The following is a 23,186-nucleotide window of genomic DNA, read 5'->3' as shown; positions in this document are numbered from 1 at the left end:
ACACATTCACGCCCACGCCTTTCCTGACTTCTTTTGAGCTCACACACTCACCCCGCGGCCATCAGGGCATCCTGCGCCTCCATTTCATTGAGGCCCAGGACCTTTTGGGCAAGGACAAGTTCCTGGGCGGTCTCATCAAGGGCAAGTCGGACCCCTACGGAGTCATCCGGGTGGGCAACCAGCTCTTCCAGAGCAAAGTCATCCACGAGACAGTCAACCCCAAGTGGAACGCCGTGTACGAGGTATGGAAAATGAAGATTTGTGCAATTGTCAGCGTGCGCTCTGACCAGAAGGAGGCAGTTGAATGCCGTGTAAGATGACAAGACCCTAGTGTTTTCGGATTGTGCCGTGGTGACTGTTGTGTGTTGCAGGCGCAAGTCATGGACCCGGCCGGACAGAATCTGGAGGTCCAGTTGTACGACGAAGACACAGACAAAGACGATGTGCTGGGAAGGTAACGCGACATAACATAACACAAGATTAATGCAACATCAATGTAATATCAACACAACATTAACACCAATACAACACAAACACAACATCAACACAATATAAAAACAATACAATGTCAACACATCACTAACACAACAAATGTTAATACAATATCAACACTGCATCAATACAACAACAGTCAACAATCAGTGCAATATCCACACAACGTCAAGACAATAGTAACGCAATGTAAACTCAATACATCGTCAACACATCAGCAACACAACTTCAACACAGTATTAACACAACAGCAACATAATATGATATCAACATGTCACCAACTCAACATACCACAAGGTCAGTGCAACATCACCATAACACAATACCGACGCATCATAACATACCACAAGATCACAATGTCAACACAACATAAATACAATTCAATATCAACACCAACATAAACATGTCAAAATGTCAACAAATTATCAATACACAACATCAATGCAACGTTGATGCAACATTAATGCAATGTAAATGCAACATTTCGCCACTACATCGTGACACAACGTCAACACGATCAATGCAACATCAACACAATAACAAGACTTTACCAACACAACATAACACAAGATCAGCAGAACAGTGTAAAAATGAAGTCCAGACAACATCAACGCAATAGCAACACAACAGCAGCACAACACAATATCATCACCACAACATCAGTGTCAACATCAACACAAGGGCCACAATTGTTGTGTGGTTGTCATTCCAGCGTGACCATCGACTTGGGCGAGTTGGCCAAGGAGCGGAAGGTGGACGAGGTAAGTGGGGGGTGGGCTAACATGATTGACACCTGAGGGCTATCCCGGCAAGTAAGTTACATGAAAACACGGAGTAAGTTAACCCCGAGATGAATGAAGTCTTGCGTTTTTAATACAACCACCGTGCCTCCGCTAGCTTAATGCTAACACACGATGCAAAACACCATAGATGGGCTGACAAAACTAGTTTCAATGTTGAAGAATGACTAATATTACTGATGATGGTATTGTGCGTGTCAAGTGGTTTAGTCTGGACGGCGTGGCTTCTGGGAAGTTGCATCTGAAGCTGGAGTGGTTGTCTCTGCTGTCCACGCCCGACAAGCTGGACCAGGTGAGGAATCAGGAGGCCTCCAGTAGCTCCTTCCTCTTGTGTTGTGATGTCACTTCCCTTCTTTGCACCCTGCTTGTCAGGCTCTGTCCACCATCCGCGCCGACCGCGGCAAAGCCAATGACGGCCTCTCGTCCGCGCTGCTCGTCGTCTTCTTGGACTCTGCGAGAAATCTGCCGGTGAGACAAATCATTGTATATAGTTGTTTGATTTTATAACTGTAAAATTCTGATATTATTTGAAAATATATACAGGAAGTTTCACACAGGAAATTTCACTTATAAACAGCTTCAATCGTTTTTAATATGATACATGCTATTATAATCCTCCATCAAACTATTATTAAATGCTTAGGAAAGACAAAATATCAAGTAGATTTATTGAAATCATAATATTTGAAACTTTGTGTTACACTTTACACATAGGGTTCAAACTGAGGCTTGAAATTCTTGAATCAAAGTATCAGATTTAATGATTTTGAGTTGAAAAAGTGCTTGAATTTGTGACAAACATGGTCTAACTAACACCTAAAATTGATATAGTTTCATGCAGTAATTAATAAGTTTGAGTTTGTTTGGACAGAGGCATCACATTTATTTTCATTTTATCTTCACATTTGACCAAAAACTTGTGCCAGGACCAACGTTCTCCTCTATGCATCATCTGGAATCTTCCTCACTTTGTTATCAAATACTGCACTTTGTTTAGTCCTTTTCCTCGTGAATGGACATCGCTACAACATCTTCTTCCTCTTTCCTCTGCTTCTCTTTCCTCCTTTTCCTTTTCCTGTCGCACGTGAAGAACGTGTTCGAGGGCAACGTGGGCAGCGGGCACCTTTCCGAGCGGCGCGCTGCCGGTTTGGTGTTCTGCGAGAACACGGCGTCACTCTACCGCAGCTTGTTTGTGAGTCGCAGGCGGGAATGCCTGACTTCCCACTGCATGCGTTGCACATAACCAATTCCTCCTTTAAGTCTACAGTGATGGATTTAACCGTAGTGGCACTGTTTTAAAACAATCTAAATAATTAGAATATGGAATAGACATAATTCAACAAAAATTAAATCAAAATTATCCATTACATACACGAACAGATTTGTGGCAATTATAGAAAGAAGATTTCAAGCTGAATTTTGAGCAGACAATATCCACAATGCTCCAATTCCTAAATTCAGGTTGACTATATTTAAACTTTTGAATGACTTGGGTTCTTCAGTGCGTCGCGGTTGCCGTCTTGTTTTTTTTTTATGGTCACACCTCGTATTTGTAAACAAGCTATTGAGATGTCATGTATAGATCATATAACATTTACTGTAATCCACTGGTTAACATCACCTTATAACTTCCATCCATCCATCCATTTTCTACCGCTTATCCGAGGTCTGTTCGCGGGGGCAGTAGCTTTAGCAGGGACGCCCAGACTTCCCTCTCCCCAGCCACTTCATCCAGTTCTTCCGGCGGGATCCCGAGTCGTTCCCAGGCCAGCCGAAGGACGCAGTCTCTCCAGCGTGTCCTGGGTCATCCCCTGGGTCTCCTCCCTGTGGGACGTGCCCGGAACACCTCCTCTCGATGTGAAGGAGCAGCAGCTCTACTCTGAGATCCTCCCGGATGACCGAGCTTCTCACCCTATCCCTTAAGGGAGAGCCTGGACAACCTGTGCAGGAAACTCATTTCGGCCGCTTGTATCCGGGATCTCGTTCTTTCGGTCACGACCCACAGCTCGTGACCATAGGTGAGGGTAGGAACGTAGATCGACCGGTAAATCGAGAGCTTCGCCTTTCGGCTTAGCTCTTTCTTTACTACAACGGCTCGATACAAAATCCGCATCACTGCAGACGCTGCACCGATCCGCCTGTTGATCTCCCGTTCCATTCTTCCCTCACTCGTGAACAAGACCCCAAGATACTTGAACTCCTCCACTTGGGGCAGGATCTCATCCCCGACCTGGAGAGGGCACGCCAGCCTTTTCCGACTGAGGACCATGGTCTCAGATTTGGAGGTGCTGATTCTCATCCCAGCCGCTTCACACTCGGCTGCGAACTGCACCAGTGAGAGTTTGAGGTCACGGCTTGATGAAGCCATCAGAACCACATCATCAGCAAAAAGCAGAGATGCAATACTGAGGCCACCAAACCGGACCCCCTCTACACCTCGGCTGCCCCAAGAAATTCTGTCCATAAACGTTATGAACAGAATCGGTGACAAAGGGCAGCCTTGGCGGAGTCCAACCCTCACCGGAAACGAGTCCGACTTACTACCGGATATGCGGACCAAACTCTGACTCCGGTCGTACAGGGACCGAACAGCCCGTATCAGGGGGTTCGGTACCCCGCGCCCCCCACAGGACCCCCCGAGGGACACGGTCTAACGCCTTCTCCAAGTCCACAAAACACATGTAGACTGGTTGGATTAAGTCCCATGCACCCTCGAGGACCCTGCCAAGGGTGTACAGCTGGGCCACTGTTCCACGGCCAGGACGAAAACCACACTGCTCCCCCTAAATCTGAGATTCAACTTCCCGACGGACCCTCCTCTCCAGCACCCCTGAATAGACCTTACCAGGGAGTCTGAGGAGTGTGATCCCCCTGTAGTTAGAACACACCCTCCGTTCCCCCTTCTTAAAAAGGGGGACCACCACCCCAGTCTGCCAATCCAGAGGCACTGTCCCCGATGTCCACGCGATTTTGCAGAGGCGTGTCAACCAGGACAGCCCATCAACCTCCAGAGCCATGAGGAACTCCGGGCGAATTTCATCCACCCCCGGTGCCTTGCCACCGAGGAGCTTTTTAACCACCTCGGTGACCTCAACTCCAGAGAAAGGAGAGCTCGCCTCAGAGAACCCAGACTCTGCTCCCTCATGGGAAGGCGTGTCGGTGGAACTGAGGAGGTCTTCGAAGTATTCTCCCCACCGGCTCACAACGTCCCGAGTCGAGGTCAGCAGCGCCACATCCCCACTATACACAGTGTTGATGGTGCACTGCTTCCCCCTCCTGAGACGCCGGATGGTGGACCAGAATTTCCTCGAAGCCGTCCGGAAGTCTTTCTCCATGGCCTCACCGAACTCCTCCCATGCCCGGGTTTTTGCTTATAACTTACGAAAAGAATTCTGCTCCAGGGAATTAGATCATATATATTCATACGTAATACTTCATACTTAATACGTAATTCATACTTTTGGCATGTATTAATCCATTATGTAACAATTACTTCCTAAAGCAAATTAAGATGAAAAATTACGCTAATTAAGGTCCGGACTCATTTGTCCATGTTAAAACGCTAAAACTAAAGAAAAAACAACGGTTTGCTGAGTTTGTCCTTTGAATGAGTTCTTGTCATTTTTATGTGATTCCGTGGTCTATTTTTGATTATTTTTAAACAAAATGTTCTCAGCTGACTTCTTCCTTCCTCTCCGAAGGCTGCACTTGATTCCTCAAAGAAATATACCCAAATTATGTCCAACTGTAAAACATAAATTGTCATTTTGTTGGGCTTTCACACTTTGGTCTCTTGAACTGCTTACGAGCTGCTTTGTGGCCGACGTCAACATTTATATTCATCGGTGTCAATATTGTCTCTGTCCAATGATCATTAAGGATGGTATCTCCAAATGCGTACAGAATAGTTTTTCCAAATGTGGCGCTACAGTGGTACATTGAGATAAGAGTGACTCGACCTACGAGTTATTCAAGATACGAGCCGTCGTTCCGCCAATTTTTTGATTTGACTTGTGAGAAAAAAATTTCAGATACGAATGATGTAAGGTGTCGGTGAGCGCAACTTACTTCCCAACAAAGAGAATTGCACAGCGTGTATTTAAAAGAACTACACGTTTCCTTTCGCTAGCTTAATGTTAACACGAAATGCAAAACCATATAGACATGCTAACGAATAGCATCGATAGTCGCGGTGTTAATGCTTTAGGCAACGGAACACAATCAATATATGTTGACAGAAAATATAGAAATCCTCACTATCAGAGGTAGGTATTCTTTATCCTCCGTGAAAAACAAGTAATATTACTGCAGCTTAGGGAGTCACTTACAGTAGTTCTGAAACTCTTCTTTGTTTATGTCTCTATGATGGTATTATACTGGCCCCCGGTGGCTAAGTTGCACATGCCAGAAGTAGCTGCAACGAATGAAACTGTCATTAATATATGTTTTTAGAAGTACATTGTTATTTTCCTTTAAAAAAAAAAAAACTACAAAAAAATTTAGTTTTTTTCAGGAGGCTGGAACAGATTAATGGCATTTCCATTCATTTCAATGGGGAAGGGTGATTTGAGTGTTTTGAGTTGGTAGTGTGGTCATGGAACGAATTCAACTCCTATCTCAAACAACCACTGTGACTGTACAATCTGGTCATGGCTCAGCTCAGTTGAATATGTCAGCCACAAATAGCAATTCCATGTTACTTATTAATAAATGTGTTAATTGGATATATTCACGAATCAAGTGTGTTGTCTGTGTGTGTCTCCTCCTCCCTGCATGCTCTTCCCTAATAATTTGCTGGTGCGTGTGTGTGTATGTGTATATATATATCAATCTATCTATATGTGTGTATATATATATATATATATATATATATATATATATATATAAACATATCTATGTGTGTGTGTTGGCTCTCTTTATGGCCTCCATCCCTTAGTCTAATCCATTAGAGTTCAACCAGGGGGTGCTGAAAAGGCCTCGCTTGATAAGGCCTTCAAGGTAACCACGCGCACAGGGACCACACCAGGAAGCGCGCGTGCGCACACACACACACACACACACACACACACACACACAGATTAGTTCCTCCAAGAAAACATTGGAACAAAATATGACTTTGGAGAGGCTTTCGGAATGTGTTTTTGAGCATGAGTTGGGCCATGGCCCTGTCTTGAATTATTGTAGTAAATGGTGTGAGGAGTATTTTTCTACAACTTAATGTGACTTAGACCAAAGACATGCAGTTTGATTTCTGTAGGAATCCACCTACCATGCCATCTACCATTATAAAACGTTCATCATAGACAGTCAGCCAGTACAAGTATTTGGACGCTATTCTGGATCCCAAGATGACTTTCGAGGCCTACACACAACATTTCTAACGTCAACCAGAGACTGTTCCGTTTTTTGGGAAGTTGAGGACTTTTTATATTGACAGCTCTCTTATGAAATGTTCTATTCCTCATTTGTTGAGTCTATACTCACTTTTTCTATAATTTGTTGGTTTGGCAATCTCAAGACTAGTCAATAAAAACAAGCTGGGAAGTGTTGTTAAACAATGTCGAAAGATCATTGAGGTTGATCTTGCTGATCTCAGCCAGGTCTACCAAGTTAGGTGTATTCAGAGGGCCAAGGCGATCCTAGCAGACCCCCACCAACCTCTTTTCACACAACTTTGGGTACTGCCGTCAGGAAGGAGGTGGGCCTTTTCCAGGAAGGCAAAGTCAAATAGATACCTGAAATTGTTTTTACCATCAGCTGTTCAGTACTTTCTTTTGTTTTCTGATTGGCTCAAGTAGCCTAATAGCTAGGGGTTAGTTATAGCACCAACACGAACTGTTTTTTCTTCCTACAGCGAGAATTTAAAAAAATACTTGTGTACGTGTGGATTAATAACAAAAATTGTGTCCTGGCTCTGTTCACATAACTAACATGTTAACTTCATCTTGATGTGTTATCAGTGTTTCTGCTTTGTGTTCTTTTCACCTCCTGTGTTTTGAATCCTCACTGAGAACATCCTTTGTCCTTGATTATATAATAAAAAGCATTTGAATTGTCGATCGGCATGTAATGTGCATGTGAGTGGTCATCATTATCATCATCGTCAGCGCTTCCGCTTTTATAACCTCTTTTGTCTGTGCTGTGCAGGCCGGGAAAAAAGTGACCAGTGATCCGAGTCCATTTGTCCAGCTCAGAGTGGGTCACAAGTCCCACGAGAGCAAGGTGAGCAAAGTCTATTTGCATGACATTCATATGGAATGCACAGATTTAAAAACATCAAACATGTTTGAAATTAACTTCAAGAAAGAAACAAACTAGCGCTAAACTGTCTTAAATTGTGTTTGCATCCATCCATTTTCTACCGCTTATCCGGGTCGGGTCGCTGGGGCAGTAGCTTTAGCAGGGACGCCCAGACTTCCCTCTCCCCAGGCACTTCGTCCAGCTCTTCCAGGGGGATCCCGAGGCGTTCCCAGGCCAGCCGAAGGACGTAGTCTCTCCAGCGTGTCCTGGGTCGTCCCCGGGGTCTCCTCCCGGTGGGACGTGCCCGGAACACCTCACCAGGGAGGCGTCCGCGAGGCATCCGAATCAGATGCCCCAGCCACCTCATCTGGCTCCTCTCAATGCGGAGGAGCAGTGGCTCTACTCTGAGATCCTCCCGGAAGACCGAGCTTCTCACCCTATCTCTAAGGGAGAGCCCGGACACCCTGCGGAGGAAACTCATTTCGGCCGCTTGTCGCGTTCTTTTGGTCACGACCCACAGCTCATGACCATAGGTGAGGGTAGGAACGAAGATCGACCGGTAAATTGAGAGCTTCGCCTTTCGGCTTAGCTCCTTCTTTACCACAACGGACCGATACAAAGTCTGCATCACTGCAGACGCTGCACCGATCCGCCTGTCCATCTCCCGTTCCATTCTTCCCTCACTCGTGAACAAGACCCTAAGACACTTGAACTCCTCCACTTGGGGCAGGATCTCATCCCCGACCTGGAGAGGGCATGCCACCCTTTTCCGACTGAGGACCATGGTCTCAGATTTGGAGGTGCTGATTCTCATCCCAGCCGCTTCACACTCGGCTGCGAACTGCTCCAGTGAGAGGTTGGAGCTCACGGCTTGATGAAGCCAACAGAACCACATCATCAGCAAAAAGCACAGATGCAATAATGAGGCCACCAAACCGGACCCCTCTACGCCTCGGCTGCGCCGAGAAATTCTGTCCATAAAAGTTATGAACAGAATCAGTGACAAAGGGCAGCCTTGGCGGAGTCCAACCCTCACCGGGAACGAGTCCGCCTTACTGCCGGATATGCGGACCAAACTCTGACTCCGGTCGTACAGGGACCGAACAGCCCGTATCAGGGGGTTCGGTACCCCATAATCCCGAAGCACCCTCCACAGGACTCCCCGAGGGACACGGTCGAACGCCTTCTCCAAGTCCACAAAACACATGTAGACTGGTTGGATTAAGTCCCATGCACCCTCGAGGACCCTGCCAAGGGTGTACAGCTGGGCCACTGTTCCACGGCCAGGACGAAAACCACACTGCTCCTCCTGAATCTAAGATTCGACTTCCCGACGGACTCTCCTCTCCAGCACCCCTGAATAGACCTTACCAGGGAGGCTGAGCAGTAGTTGGAACACACCCTCCGGTCCCCCTTCTTAAAAAGGGGGACCACCATCCCAGTCTGCCAATCCAGAGGCACTGTCCCCGATGTCCATGCAATGTTGCAGAGGCGTGTCAACCAGGACAGCCCCACAACATCCAGAGCCTTTAGGAACTCCGGGCGAATCTCATCCACCCCCGGGGCCCTGCCACCGAGGAGCTTTTTAACTACCTCGGTGACCTCAAACCAAGAGATAGGAGAGCCCGCCTCAGAGAACCCACACTCTGCTTCCTCATGGGAAGGCGTGTCGGTGGAATTGAGGAGGTCTTCGAAGTATTCTCCCCACCGACTCACAACATCCCGAGTCGAGGTCAGCAGCGCCCCATCCCCACTATACACAGTGTTGGTGGTGCACTGCTTTCCTCTCCTGAGACGCCGGATGGTGGACCAGAATTTCCTCAAAGCCGTCCGGAAGTCTTTCTCCATGGGCTCACCGAACTCCTCCCATGCCCGAGTTTTTGCTTCAGCGACTACCAGAACTGCATTCCGCTTGGCCAGCCGGTACCCATCAGCTGCCTCAGGAGTCCCACAGGCCACAAAGGCCCAATAGGACTCCTTCTTCAGCTTGACGGCATCCCTCACCATTGGTGTCCACCAAAAAGTTCGGGGATTGCCGCCACGACAGGCACCGACCACCTTACGGCCACAGCTCCGGTCGGCCGCCTCAGCAATGGAGGCGGGGAACATCGAGTCCGAATGGACCATGTTCCACGCCTCCATTGCTGAGGCGGCCGACCCCGGAACATGAGCAAAGTTCTGTCGGAGGTGGGAGTTGAAACTCCTTCTGACAGGGGATTCTGCCAGACATTCCCAGCAGACCCTCACAATACGTTTGGGCCTGCCACGTCGGACCAGCATCTTCCCCCACCATTGGAGCCAACCCAACACCAGGTGATGATCAGTTGACTGCTCCGCCCTTCTCTTCACCTGAGTGTCCAAGACATGCGGCCGCAAGTCCGATGACACGACCACAAAGTTGATCATCGAACTGCGACCTACGGTGTCCTGGTCCCAAGTAAACATGTGGACACCCTTATGCTTGAACATGGTGTTCGTTATGGACAATCCGTGACGAGCACAGAAGTCCAATAACAGAACACCGCTCGGGTTCTGATCGGGGGGGCCGTTCCTCCCAATAACGCCCTTCCAGGTCTCACTGTCATTGCCCACGTGAGCACTGAAGTCCCCCAACAGAACAATTGAGTCCCCAGCGGGAGCGCTCTCCAGCACCCCCTCCAAGGACTCCAAAAAGGGTGGGTACTCTGAACTGGTGTTTGGTGCATAGGCACAAACAACAGTCAGGACCCGTCCCCCCACCCGAAGGCTGAGGGAGGCTACCCTCTCGTCCACCGGGGTGAACCCCAACGTACAGGCGCCGAGCCGGGGGGCAATAAGTATATACCCGCACCTGCTCGGCGCCTCTCACCGTGGGCAACTCCAGAGTGGAAGAGAGTCCAACCCCTCTCGAGAGGACTGGTACCACAGCCCAAGCTGTGTGTGGAGGCGAGTCCGACCATATCTAGTCGGAACTTCTCTACCTCACACACCAGCTCGGGCTCCTTCCCTGCCAGAGAGGTGACATTCCACGTCCCTAGAGCCAGCTTCTGTAGCCGGGGATCGGATTGCCAAGGTCCCCGCCTTCGGCCACCGCCCAGCTCACACTGCACCCGACCCCTATGGCCCCTCCCACAGGTGGTGAGCCCATGGGAAGGGGGACCCACGTTACCCTTTCGGGCTGTGCCCGGCCGGGCCCCATGCGTGCAGGCCCGGCCACCAGGCGCTCGCCTTCGAGCCCCACCACCAGTCCATTGTGTTTGCAATAAGATAAAAACATTTTATTTTCTAACGTACGACAATCTTGCTTCAAACTGACTTAAAATCAAATCATAACTAATTCCAAATCATCTTGCCTTCAATTCCGTTTTAAGATTTAGGTGCCATCTCGACTTCTAACATGCTTCAAACTGGCTTCAAATTGCCTTCAAATCAACTAACCAACTAATTAATTATTGCAATAAAAACCAACTAATTAAAAAAAAAAAACTAATTAATTATTGCAATAAAAAAAATCCACATTGCGTTGTGGGAATCGCACGGCTGACGTCACGTGTCACGTATGCTTGTTTTTGTTAGCATTAGCAGCTAGCTTTTTTGAGTGATCACGCAAATAGTTACACGGCGGGCCGGCTGTGCAATGTCTGGGTTTCCTGTACATTACAGTCTGGTTTAGTCAGTGTGGTGTTCTCAAGAATCAGTCTTGGACTGTATTTCTGTTTTTATTCATTTTATTGACCTTTATCGATCAGCACACAGCTAGCATCTATTCGACGATGAAACTACATTCTTCATGTCCTTTTCTTTGCCTCTATTTGATGTAATAGTTTTACATAGTGCCCCGAGAGTTCAGACTGAGAAACCACAGTTGGATAAAATTGTACATTTATAACAAGATGACAAACTTGTGTTCCTCTTTTTTTAAATTAATGCCTTATTTTTCTGATACTCACAAGAAATGCCAAGTTTAAACTGATCTTAATTTGTGTTTGAAATTGCCTCACTATAAATGTTTGTAGACAAGTAAATACAGTTTCCTGCTTTATGCACAAAGTGAATTTCAGAAAAATACTGTTGGTTATCCTGCGATTGGCTGGCGATCAGTTCAGTGTGTACCCCGCTTCTCGCTCGAAGATTGCTGGGATAGGCTCCAGGACGCTCGCGACCCTAGTGAGGATAAAGCGGAATGGAAGATGAATGAATGAATACAGTTGGTTATCTACAACCCCAATTCCAATGAAGTTGGGACATTGTGTTAAACATAAATAAAAACAGAATAGAATGATTTGCAAATCATGTCCGACCTATATTTAATTGAATACACTACAAAGACAAGATATTTATTGTTCAAACTGATAAACTTTATTGTTTTTAGCAAATAATCATGAACTTAGAATTTTATGGCTGCAACACGTTTCCAAAAAAGCTGGGACATTTATGAAAGGGCTTCTTAGCAGCACATACCTGGCAAGCATTGACATAATCGATAACATCCCTTCTAACACTGGGCCACCAAAAGTGCTGTTTGACCACATATTGCGTTTTGGCAATGCCTGGGTGACATACAGTCTGGTTAGTGTGAGCCCAGTGGATGACTCTTCCCCTTACGGTCGGAACCACATAAAGCCTGTTTTAAAGGCAAACTTAAGGGCTGAGACTGTTTTTCAGAGCATGTTTTACCACAGTTCCAACGTCCCAATCAAAAGCAGAAATAAAACATGACTTAAAAGAGTCTTAGGGTCGGATAAAGAATTCTCTTCGCAGAGAATTCAAAAAGCCATTTTCAGAACCAGGTCGGTAGGATAACCGATAACACGATAACAAGGATAACACAAAATTAAATCTTGTGAAGAACAGAGCCCATGTAGCCTGCCTTGCATTTAATCTTTTAGCAGACTTAATATACTCAAGGTTCTTGTGATCTGTCCATACTAAAAACAGAGTCTGTGCCCCCTCTACTCAGTGCCTCTACTCCACCAAAGCGACCTTGACCACCAGCAGTTCACGTCATAATTTATGTCATAATTTATCTCGACTGGAGTCAGTTTTTTAGAGAGATAAGCACAAGGATGTAACTTCCTTGAGACATTTCTGGGAGAGCACTGCTCCTATTCCGGCATCAGACGCATCAACCTCTACCACAAACTGCTTATTGGGATCTGGCAAAGTGAGGATGGGAGCGGAGGTAAAGCTCGATTTTAGTTTCTGTAAAGCTGACTGACAAACCGGGTTCCACACAAAGGGTCTGTGTGGCGAGGTAAGATCATGCAAAGGCAAGGCTATTGAACTGAAATTTCTAATTAATTTTCTGTAGAAGATTGCTAACCCTAAGAACCTTTGTACATCCTTGCGTGACGTGGGAGTAGGCCAATTAATCCCGGCATCGACTTTGCAAGGGTCCATTTTGACTTCACCTTGAGCCAGCACGAAACCCAGAAAAGAAACGGACGCCTTATGGAACTCGCATTTCTCAGCCTTGACATAAAGTTCATTCTGCAGTAACCGCTGCAATACAGAGCGGACATGAATAATGTGAGTCTCCTCATTCGGGGAGAATATCAAAATATCGTCGAAATAGACAAAATCATACACATGCAACATGTCACACAGGACATCATTGACAAGGGTTTGGAAAACAGCTGGAGCGTTAGTGAGTCCAAAAGGCATTACCGAATACTCATAATGTCCCGTTGGTGTGTTGAATGCTGTTTTCCATTCATCCCCCTCCCTTATCCTGACTAGATGATACTCATTTCTTAAATCTAGTTTGGTGAAAACATTGGCTCCCTCCGGGAACTCAAAGGCAGTGGAGATGAGAGGAAGAGGGTACCTGTTTTTCACAGTTATCTCGTTGAGACCCCGGTAATCGATACAGGGTCGCACGGTCTTGTACTTTTTGTCCACAAAGAAAAATCCTCCTCCCGCAGGGGATGAAGATGGGCTAATAATCCCGGCTGCCAGTGATTCTTCCACATACTCCTTCATAGCCTTGTGTTCCCCCCTGAAAGAGAGAACAACCTCCCCCGTGGAGGTGTGGTTCCAGGCAGCAATTCAACTGGACAGTGTGAGGTAGAAGGGATTTGGCTTCGGATTTGGAAAAAAAAAAAAACATCTTGAATTTCATGGTAACAGGTGGGCAATTGAGATAAGTCAGGATCCCCCGATGGGGTCTTTGGACTTTCATTTGAAACATATCCCCGAACATTACATGGAGGCTTGAAACAGTTCTGGGTGAAATTGCTGCCCCATGACATAACATGCGCAGAAGACCAGTCAATGTGGGGGTTATGTAATTTCAACCATGGGTTCCCTAAAATAAGGTCATAATTCATGGCGTCAAAAACATGAAAACTAATGCGTTACGAGTGAGAATCAGGAAATGTCAATGTGAGTGTTTGGGTGCGATGAGTGATCTTGCCCATAAAACTGCCGTCTGCAGCATAGGTGTTGCGGGGGCATCTTACTTGAAACGTTCTAAGGTGCATACGTCTAACGAGAAGGGAGTTGAGTAAATTTGCGTCAGAATCAGAGTCAATCAATACAGATGTATGAAGCTCTTGATCAGGAGACTATAGTGTCACGAACCCGAGTAGGGTCTTCCTTTCTGAAATTTAGACTCACTGCTCCCGTACCCTTGTTACCGGCACCGGCAACCTTGACATGACAATTGCTCACGGAATGACCCAACTGCCCGCAGTTGAAGTCCCGCCCTTCCCTCAGCCTGCGTTGACGTTCCTCAGGGGAGAGACGGAACCTGCCCAGTTGCAAGGGTTCATCCGTGGTGATGCTAGCCAGTGGATTGAGACCGGCAACAGGGGATCTGCCTTGGTTTGGCTGGTCACCGAGGCTCGTCCTCCAAGTGCGCGGTGACACATCCCCCGCCGATCTCCGTCCAGCTCGCGATCCAAAAGCCTTTTGTCGAATTTCACAGCGAGAGCGATGAGTGTGTCCAAGTCGGTCGGCAGGTCTAGTGGGACCAAACGATCCTTGACAGCGGGGGATAGTCCTTGAAAAAATGCATAGAGTAGTGCCCTGTTGTTCCACTGACTCTCAGCTGCTAGAATCCGAAATTCAATCGCGTAATCTGACACCCTGCACTTGCCTTGTTGTAAAGTGACAAGGGAGCCAGCTGCCTCACAATCTGGTGTGGAATACTGAAAAACTTTAGAGTCTTTACGAAAGAAGCCCAAGAATGACACGCAGCTCCATTCATGCAATGACACGCAGCTCCATTCAGCAGTAGCCCATGCCTCCGCACGACCAGTCAGGTGGGAAATGGCAAAAGTGATCTTTGCCCGCTCGGTGGGGAAGGCAGCGGCCTGCAGCTCAAAGTGGAGTTCGCACTGAGTGTTGAACGGCTTAATATTCTCCAGAGAACCTCTCCGGTCGAGAGAGCTGCGGGCAGACAGCAGCGGAGGTGGCAGGTGGCTGCATGGTGACTGCTTCACATGGTACAGTGGCGGCATTGGGTGTTGTGCCAGCTGGTTCCTTCTTCTGAATCATATTCATTAAAACCTCAAACTGTGAGGCCACCTGTCTCATCATAGTGTCCTGATGCTCTGACAGTCCTTTTAGATGAAGGTGGAGGGCAGCAAGCTGCTCATCCTGCTTTGAGAGGCGCTGCCCCTACGCTTGAAGGGCCAGTTCATTCTGTCATGAACAGAACAGAGGACAGGACCTAAAATGCACGACTCCAATAAAAATGGACAGTTCACTAAAGAGAGGTTTAATAAACGAGCAGAGGTCGGTACACAGGCGGGCAATCCGAAAAGGCAACAGTATCCAAAAAACGTGAGGCAAAGATGCAAGGTCAATAATCGGGTCTGGTCTTACGATGAGTCGGTGACGTGGAATCAAGGAACGTGACAACAAGGTACAGCGAACTGGTGATCAGAAAGAATGAGACACGAGGTTAAATGCAAGGGATAATTAGTGTAAACGAAGCACAGGTGGGGAAGATGGATGTAGTCTCTCCAGCGTGTCCTGGGTCGTCCCTGGGGGTCCAACTTCAAATTAGCTTCAGATAGGTTTCAATAGGCGGCACGGTGAACGACTGGTTAGCACATCTGCCTCACAGTTCTGTGGACTGGTGTTCAAATCCCGGCCCCGCCTGTGTGGAGTTTCCATGTTCTCCCCTTGCCTGCGTGGGTTTTCTCCAGGTACTCCGGTTTCCTCCCACATCCCAAAAACTCTAAATTGCCCGTAGGTGTGAACGTGTGCGTGAATGGTTGTTTATTTATGTGCCCTGCGATTGGCCGGCGACCAGTTCAGGGTGTATCCCGCCTCTCGCCCGAAGATAGCTGGGATAGGCTCCAGCACGCCCGTGACCCTTGTGAGGATAAAGCGGTACAGAAAATGGATGGATGGATAGGTTTCAATAACCACATAAACATATTTCTGTTCCTAATATGCTTCATAAAAGCTTCAACCCAAGTCAAAACTAACTTCAAATTAGCTTCAAATGGGTTTCAAATCCGATTTCCACATTTTCCAGTTCATAGCTAATGCTATAAAGCAACTTTAAATGCTTCAAATCAGCTCAAAACTCAAATTTGCTGGAAATGTGCTTTATATATGTAGCCCTCACTGGCAGTACTCACAAAACCGTTGAACCCTCAGTTCACTGGGGAAAAGAAACCCAAACCCATTTCCGTAGGAACGCGCCCTCAAAACGCTTCAGTAGGCACAGCGACTGGATCCCGTAGCGTCGAAGCGGCAGCCCGGTGGCGTTGAGCAGGCAGTACCCGTAGCGTCGAAACAGTCAATCCGTTCGCTTGGAAACAGTCAATCCGTTTCGCGTTCAAAACCCAGGTCCACCGACCCTCCCCAAAAAACAACAACTCTCTTCCCGCCGCATCTCCCGCTCTTTCTCCACGACCCACCTCCTTCTTCGAATCCCATTGGACGCACCGCCCCTTCAATCAATCATTAAAAAAAACAAAACCCTGGAATGTTCACAGACCCCTCGGAACGCAGGACACCCCAGTATCCATCCACACAAAGAACCAAACAAACTTTTAACTAGTTTTCACAACAGCAATTCAAACAAATACAGTTCAACACATTTTAGTCAGTACACTACATATAAATTTCAAATAAGATGCAAACACATTTCAAGTGCTTCATATTAGCTTCAAACGACGGTGGTGCCTTAAAATACCAGCAACCCTATTTGAGAGTTTTCGGGATACAAGCCGATTTTTTGCTTTGACTTACGAGAAGAAATTTGAGACCCAAGCGCTGTATGGAGGCAATGAGCTCAACTTAGTTTGGCATAGTGAACAATTGTTAAAGGAAGGCTTCAAGCTGTTTATTTCTACTCCCTGTTGAAGTTGACTATCAAACTAAACATAAAACAAAGAGAATTACATGTGTATTCCCCCCCAAAAAAAGAAGCTTATTGCTAACAAACAATGCAAAATGTCATAGGCGGGCTAACGAAAATCATTCGTGAACACAAACAATGGTTAACACAAATGAAGCAACACATGTGGACAGACATAACAATAAAATAATCATCAAACTCTGTATCCTCTGTGAAGAACAAATTCTACTGTGACTTACTGAGGAGTGACTGTTTCCATGTATTTCCATATGGCCGTATTATACTGCCCCCAGGTGGCCAAGGTGCACGCACCGGAAAGAGAACCACAATGTCCATTGAACAGAAGCAAAAAGTGTGATAAAACAGTTTCATTCTTTTTTTTGTTTTTAAAATTATGTCCTGACTATTTTTTTATGAAATACAATATTATAGAGTGCAATTTATTTTTTTGGGAGGCTTGAACAAATTACCTTTAAATTCAGATTTGTGGGGAAAGATTATTTGATTTATGAGTGTGGTCACAGAACGAATTCAACTTTTATGTCAAGGTATGGCGGCACGGTGGCCGACTGGTTAGAGCGTCAGCCTCACAGTTCTGAGGACCGGGGTTCAAATCCCGGCCCCGCCTGTGTGGAGTTTGCATGTTCTCCCCGTGCCTGTGTGGGTTTTCTCCGGGCACTCCGGTTTCCTCCCACATCCCAAAAACATGCATTAATTGGAGACTCTAAATTGCCCGTAGGTGTGACTGTGAGAGCGAATGGTTGTTTGTTTGTATGTGCCCTGCGATTGGCTGGGGTGTACCCCGCCTCCTCCCCAATGATAGCTGGGATAGGCTCTAGCATGCCCGTGACCCTAGTTAGGAGAAGCGGCTCAGAAAATGGATGGATGGATGGATGTCAAGGTACCATTGTAAATTAAAATCCACTCAAAACCAACTTCAAATCAGCTTGAAATTGACTTCAAATAGTGTTTCTTAAGCGGTCAAATGATGCGGGTGTTGTTTTTGTGGTCTTGCAGACGCGCTACAAGACCAACGAGCCAGTGTGGGAAGAAGCTTTCTCCTTCTTGGTCCACAACCCCAGGAGTCAAGATCTGGAGGTTGAGGTACGGAAAAGCTTTCTACTTGTTCTTTCTGCAACTGAGGTGAAACCTTTCTGTACGCCGACGTCTTCTTTCTACTTTTGTTGTTGCTGTTGTGGTGTTTAGGTGAAAGACGCCAAACACGACAACTGTACTTTGGGAACGCTGGCTCTGCCTCTGGGCCGCTTGCTGGAGGCCGAAGACATGACACTCAACCAGCAGTTTCCTCTCAGGAACTCTGGACCCAGCTGCAGTCTCAAGATGAAGATGGCTCTGCGGGTAACTTGATTTTAAAGAAACAAGTTGCTATCCCCCTTTCACGCAAGAGATTCTGCAAAATTTGCAAATCAGAGCTTCCTTCCTCTTGTGGAAATGCATGCAGTTGGCTTCACAACTCCAACTTTCACTATTGTTCCTGAGCAGACAGACTAGAGTCATTTCTTGCGCATCCTAATTAAACCAACCTTTGCAATTCATGATTAAAGTTACAAAAGCACATTAAAATTAGTTATACAATGTCAAACGTAAAATTTTCCATTACAAGTGTGAGGTATAAAATCATACAGTGATAAGTGTGCGGAAGAATTGAATGTCTGATGTTAAACCTCACACCCTCGTCTTTGCTTTTTCAGCTGGTTCCTTTCACACAGCTGATGTTTTATGTCAATGATACTACTTCAGAAGCCAGAAATTTCAGGGGTTGAATTCAAACCCCCATTTTGTGCAAGTACCATTAACACAGAACAGCGACTCAGAGTTGGGGAGGTGAGAGATCGGGTTATCTGGATAGCTTCGGATCTTGATTGATGAGTATTTTGCAACAGTTTTTTTTAAAGCTTCCATTTCAATATTTTGACCTTCTTGTGTAGCTGAAAATACATAATTTTATATATTGTTGAATTCAGGTGGAAATCCTGTATGATAATCCCTCGCTAGATCATGGTTCACTTATTAAAAATTCAGTGCATCTGTAATTTATGTATTTATTGTTTAATTAATTATTATTATTTTTTAATTGATCAATGTAGTGCAGTCACTAACCTGCACATCTCTGTTACAGATAACATTATTGGCTATTTGGCTATAATGTGGCAGCAATGACTCGCATAAGGAACCAATAGGCTCTTTTACTTTGCAGAAAAGAAACCTTACTGAGTAATTTTTACTCATACATTTGATAAGTCACCAAGTTGCCGAGTGAAGCAGTGAACATGACCGGAATGCCACTGTTTAACACACAAACCACAGTCAGAGTTTCATGAAATACTGTATAATCACAAATACCAACCTAGCCCAATGTAAATGCACACACTCATAAGAATATGGAACAAATGCAAGTAAAGAGCAACCTTTAGTTTGAGTTTCTACAATCCCAATTCCAATGAATTTGGGACGTTGTGTTAACCATAAATAAAAACACAATACAATGATTTGCAAATCATGTGTAAACGAAGCACAGTGTGTCAACCTATATTTAATTAAATACACTACAAAGAGAAGATATTTCATGTTGAAAACCGATAAACTTTATTGTTTTTAGCAAATAATCATTAACTTTGAATTTTATGGCTGCAACACGTTCCAAAAAAGCTGGGACAGGTGGCAAAAGAAACTGAGAAAGTTGAGGAATGCTCATCAAACACCTGTTTGGAACATCCCACAGGTGAACGGGCAGATTGGGAACAGGTGGGTGCCATGATTGGGTAGAAAAGGAGCTTCCCTGAATTGCTCAGTCATTCACAAGCAAAGATGGGGCAAGGTTCACCTCTTTGTGAACAAGTGCGTGAGAAAATAGTCGAACAGTTTAAGGACAATTTTACTCAACGTACAATTGCAAGGAATTTAGGCATTTCATCATCTACGGTCCATAATATCATCAAAAGGTTCAGAAAATCTGGAGAAATCACTGCATGTAAGCGGCAAGGCCGAAAACCAACATTGAATGCCCGTGACCTTCGATCCCTCAGGCGGCATTGCAGCAAAAACCGACATCAATGTGTAAAGGATATCACCACATGGGCTCAGGAACACTTCAGAAAACCAATCTCAGTACATACAGTTCGGCACTACATCCGTAAGTGCAACTTGAAACTCTACTATGCAAAGCAAAAGCCATTTATCAACAATATCCAGAAATGCCGCCGGCTTCTCTGGTCCCGAGCTCATCGAAGATGGACTGATGCAAAGTGGAAAAGTGTTCTGTGGTCCGATGAGTCCATATTTCAAATTGTTTTTGGAAATCGTGGACGTCGTGTCCTCCGGGCCAAAGAGGAAAAGAACCATCCGGACATTTATGGACGCAAAGTTCAAAAGCCAGCATCTGTGATGGCATGGGGCTGTGTTAGTGCCAATGGCAGGGGTAACTTACACATCTGTGAAGGCATCATTCATGCTGAAAGGTACATACAGGTTTTGGAGAAACTTATGCTGCCATCCAAGCAACGTCTTTTTCATGGACGCCCTTGCTTATTTCAGAAAGACAATGCCAAACCACATTCTGCGCGTGTTACAACAGCGTGGCTTCGTAGTAAAAGAGTGCGGGTACTACTAGACTGGCCTGCCTGCACTCGAGACATGTCTCCCATTGAAAATGTGTGACACATTATGAAGCGTAAAATACGACAACGGAGACCCTGCACTGTTGAACCGCTGACGCTGTACATCAAGCAAGAATGGGAAAGAATTCCACCTACAAAGCTTCAACAATTAGTGTCCTCAGTTCCCAAATGTTTATTGAATGTTGTTAAAAGAAAAAGTGATTTAACACAGTGGTAAACATGACCCTTTCCCAGCTTTTTTGGAACGTGTTGCAGCCGTAAAATTCTAAGTTAATGATTATTTGCTAAACACAATAAAGTTTGAACATTAAATATCATGTCTTTGTAGGATATTCAATTAAATATCGGTTGAACATGATTTGCAAATCATTGTATTCTTTTTTTTAAATTTATGTTTAACACAACGTCCCAATTTCATTGGAATTGGGGTTGTACAACTACAGTACTGTAGTTAAAGAGAGCATCGCAAATAATTTTGGGAAGCAACAGGATCTGCCAGCCCTACTTCCTATGATACTTTATGCTGTCTACATGCTGAGACCGTCACTGTGGAGCACGGTACCTATTGGTTTATAGCCAGGAAATGTTATACATTATTAACCAATTTAAAGTGTTGAAAATAGCTTGAAAACAAATCTATTTATTCTCTTGAACTCAACTGTCTGAGAAGAGTTGTAAATCCCTGTGTTCCCTCACTCAGCAGTAGGTGTGCTGCATTATGTCACCTCAAGATTGAATATTTTCTTGGTGTTTTTTAAAATGTATATATATATATATATATATATATATATATATATAATAACGAGTGAACAGGTTGGATGCATTTGAGTAAGCCTGTTTGGTTAAAAATTAATCACTGTCATGTTTCGGCGCAGAAAGAAGTGGTCAGCCATGAAGGTACATTTGTGTGCAAATTAATTTCTGCCTATTACACTGCTTAGTCAGTTCATTGATTTATTTATTACATCCCTCATGGGTCACAAACTACCACTGTATATATGATTTGTCAACTGCCAAATTTTCCACAAGACAGCTTTATCCGCTGGATCTGGTGAGACCCTCTTTGCCCCAATGCAAGCGGACTGTAACAACCAATAGTTCAAATTAATTTCTATCTTTTATCTTGAAAAAGTGATCTCTTTGTCCACTTTCAGGTGTTGTGTTTGGACAAAGACGCATCTTCTGGCTTTGAGCCGAACCAGGCCTCGTCCGGACTCAAGTCCAGTTCCACCAGCCCGACGCCACGCCTGTCCGTGTCGTCCGACTCCGCCATGGACATCCCACGCTCGGGCTCGGTGTCAGCTCATGACGCCCTGAGGCGCCGTCGGGAGGCTGAGGAGGAGCTTCAGCTGGAGGGTCGCTTGAAGGGGGGCAGCCTGGCTGAGAGGGGCCGCAGCTCGTCCCGTTTGGCCATCTCGGGATCGCAGTACTTCCTGGACGGAGGGAAGGAGGCCACGCCCAGCATCGCTTCCGACATCTCTAACCCGTACGCCGCTCAGGAGCTGCAGCAGAGACTCCAGCAGATGCAGAAGTATGTACAGGACAGCTCTAGCACACATTTTTGTCTCATCATTTGAAAAGTGTAAAACCCTGTGAATACTTTTAGTGCGTCCGGAAAGTATTCACAGGGCTTCACTTTTTCCACATTTGGTTATGTTACAGCCTGATTCCATAAATTAAAATGTGAGATAAGGAAACCTGTTTTAACCTCTGTTTTATTTACAGAGTACTTTAAAAACAACCACAGCTGAAACAAAGGGCTGTACATAAATAAAAAATCTGACGTAAAATTGAGAATTGCATAAATTCAAAACAATAAAACGGTTGCAAAGTTAATACAAATTATTTTAATTTCTTAAAAAACAAAAAAAGTATTGAAAACATTTACTAAATGTTTTAAAAACGTTTAAAAAACGTTTTATTTAAAATAAAATTAAGATTTTATTTAAAAATAAAATTAAGATCCGTTTTTATTATTAGTATTTTTTTATTTTAGAACTATGACTTTTTCCTTAGCTAAATCTTAAAACATTCTCCAAAAAATCCAACTTTTTATCGAAAAAGTCATTTTCTTTCTTGAGAAAAAAAAAAACCCTTCAAAAATTTGGCTTTCTCCTCTTGAAAAATACACCTTTTTTCTTATAAAAGACAAAAAGATGCAACCTATTTCCTAAAAAAAAAAAAAAACCTCTACCATTTTCCTTTAAAAGTGACATCATGTAAAAAAAAGACTTTTTTTTTTCTTTAAAATTGCTTCTCTTGAAAAGATAAAATCTTGAAAAAAACAAAAAGTTTCTTGAAAAACAAATTATTTTTACGTTTTGAGGGAAAATGTTTTTCCTTAGAAAATGTCCTTTTGGGGAAAAAAAACAAGACAAAACCAAAACAGCCACGAAAACAAGTGCTCAAGTTATGTTCCAATTAAGAGGCGAGTGGCATCGTATTGAACTCACTGGAGACAGCTGAGGCAGGGCTGGCTGATTCCAAAGTAAAACAGTCAGTAATCCAGCCGAGATGTGATGAAGGCATGGATTAAGGTAGGGCTGCAGCTATCAAATATTTTAGTATTCGAGTATCCTCCTGAAAATGTTATCGAATAATCGAGTATTTGGATGAATTATATGTTTGCTTGGTTAAAAAACAATTTCTGCCATTGGCTGGCGACCAGTTCAGGGTGTACCCCGCCTCTCACCCGAAGATAGCTGGGATAGGCTC

At 45.0% G+C, this 23,186-nt stretch overlaps 1 protein-coding gene and 1 long non-coding RNA gene across 2 annotated transcripts in view; one reads left to right on the top strand and one right to left on the bottom strand.

The window, feature by feature from the left end:
• The window catches only part of LOC133411983 (extended synaptotagmin-2-like), a 52,825-nt gene that overhangs the window by 24,624 nt on the left and 5,015 nt on the right, over nt 1–23,186 (top strand). Inside the window, exons 10-18 of the mRNA XM_061694913.1 lie at nt 66–242; nt 372–454; nt 1,205–1,253; nt 1,495–1,584; nt 1,665–1,760; nt 7,440–7,514; nt 17,851–17,937; nt 18,040–18,192; nt 21,626–22,002. Coding sequence (XP_061550897.1) covers nt 66–242; nt 372–454; nt 1,205–1,253; nt 1,495–1,584; nt 1,665–1,760; nt 7,440–7,514; nt 17,851–17,937; nt 18,040–18,192; nt 21,626–22,002 — 1,187 coding nt within the window. The remainder of the gene's footprint in view (nt 1–65; nt 243–371; nt 455–1,204; nt 1,254–1,494; nt 1,585–1,664; nt 1,761–7,439; nt 7,515–17,850; nt 17,938–18,039; nt 18,193–21,625; nt 22,003–23,186) is intronic.
• LOC133411984 (uncharacterized) lies at nt 11,222–13,546 on the bottom strand. The gene is made up of 2 exons (XR_009769711.1): nt 13,339–13,546; nt 11,222–11,675 (listed from the first exon to the last, which is right to left on the bottom strand). It is a non-coding gene; the product is annotated as an uncharacterized LOC133411984 (long non-coding RNA).

Source organism: Phycodurus eques, chromosome 13 (assembly GCF_024500275.1).
Source record: "Phycodurus eques isolate BA_2022a chromosome 13, UOR_Pequ_1.1, whole genome shotgun sequence".
NCBI lineage: Eukaryota > Metazoa > Chordata > Actinopteri > Syngnathiformes > Syngnathidae > Phycodurus > Phycodurus eques.
The sequence above is the reverse complement of the archived record's forward strand: the minus strand, read 5'-3'. Positions and strand labels throughout refer to the sequence as shown.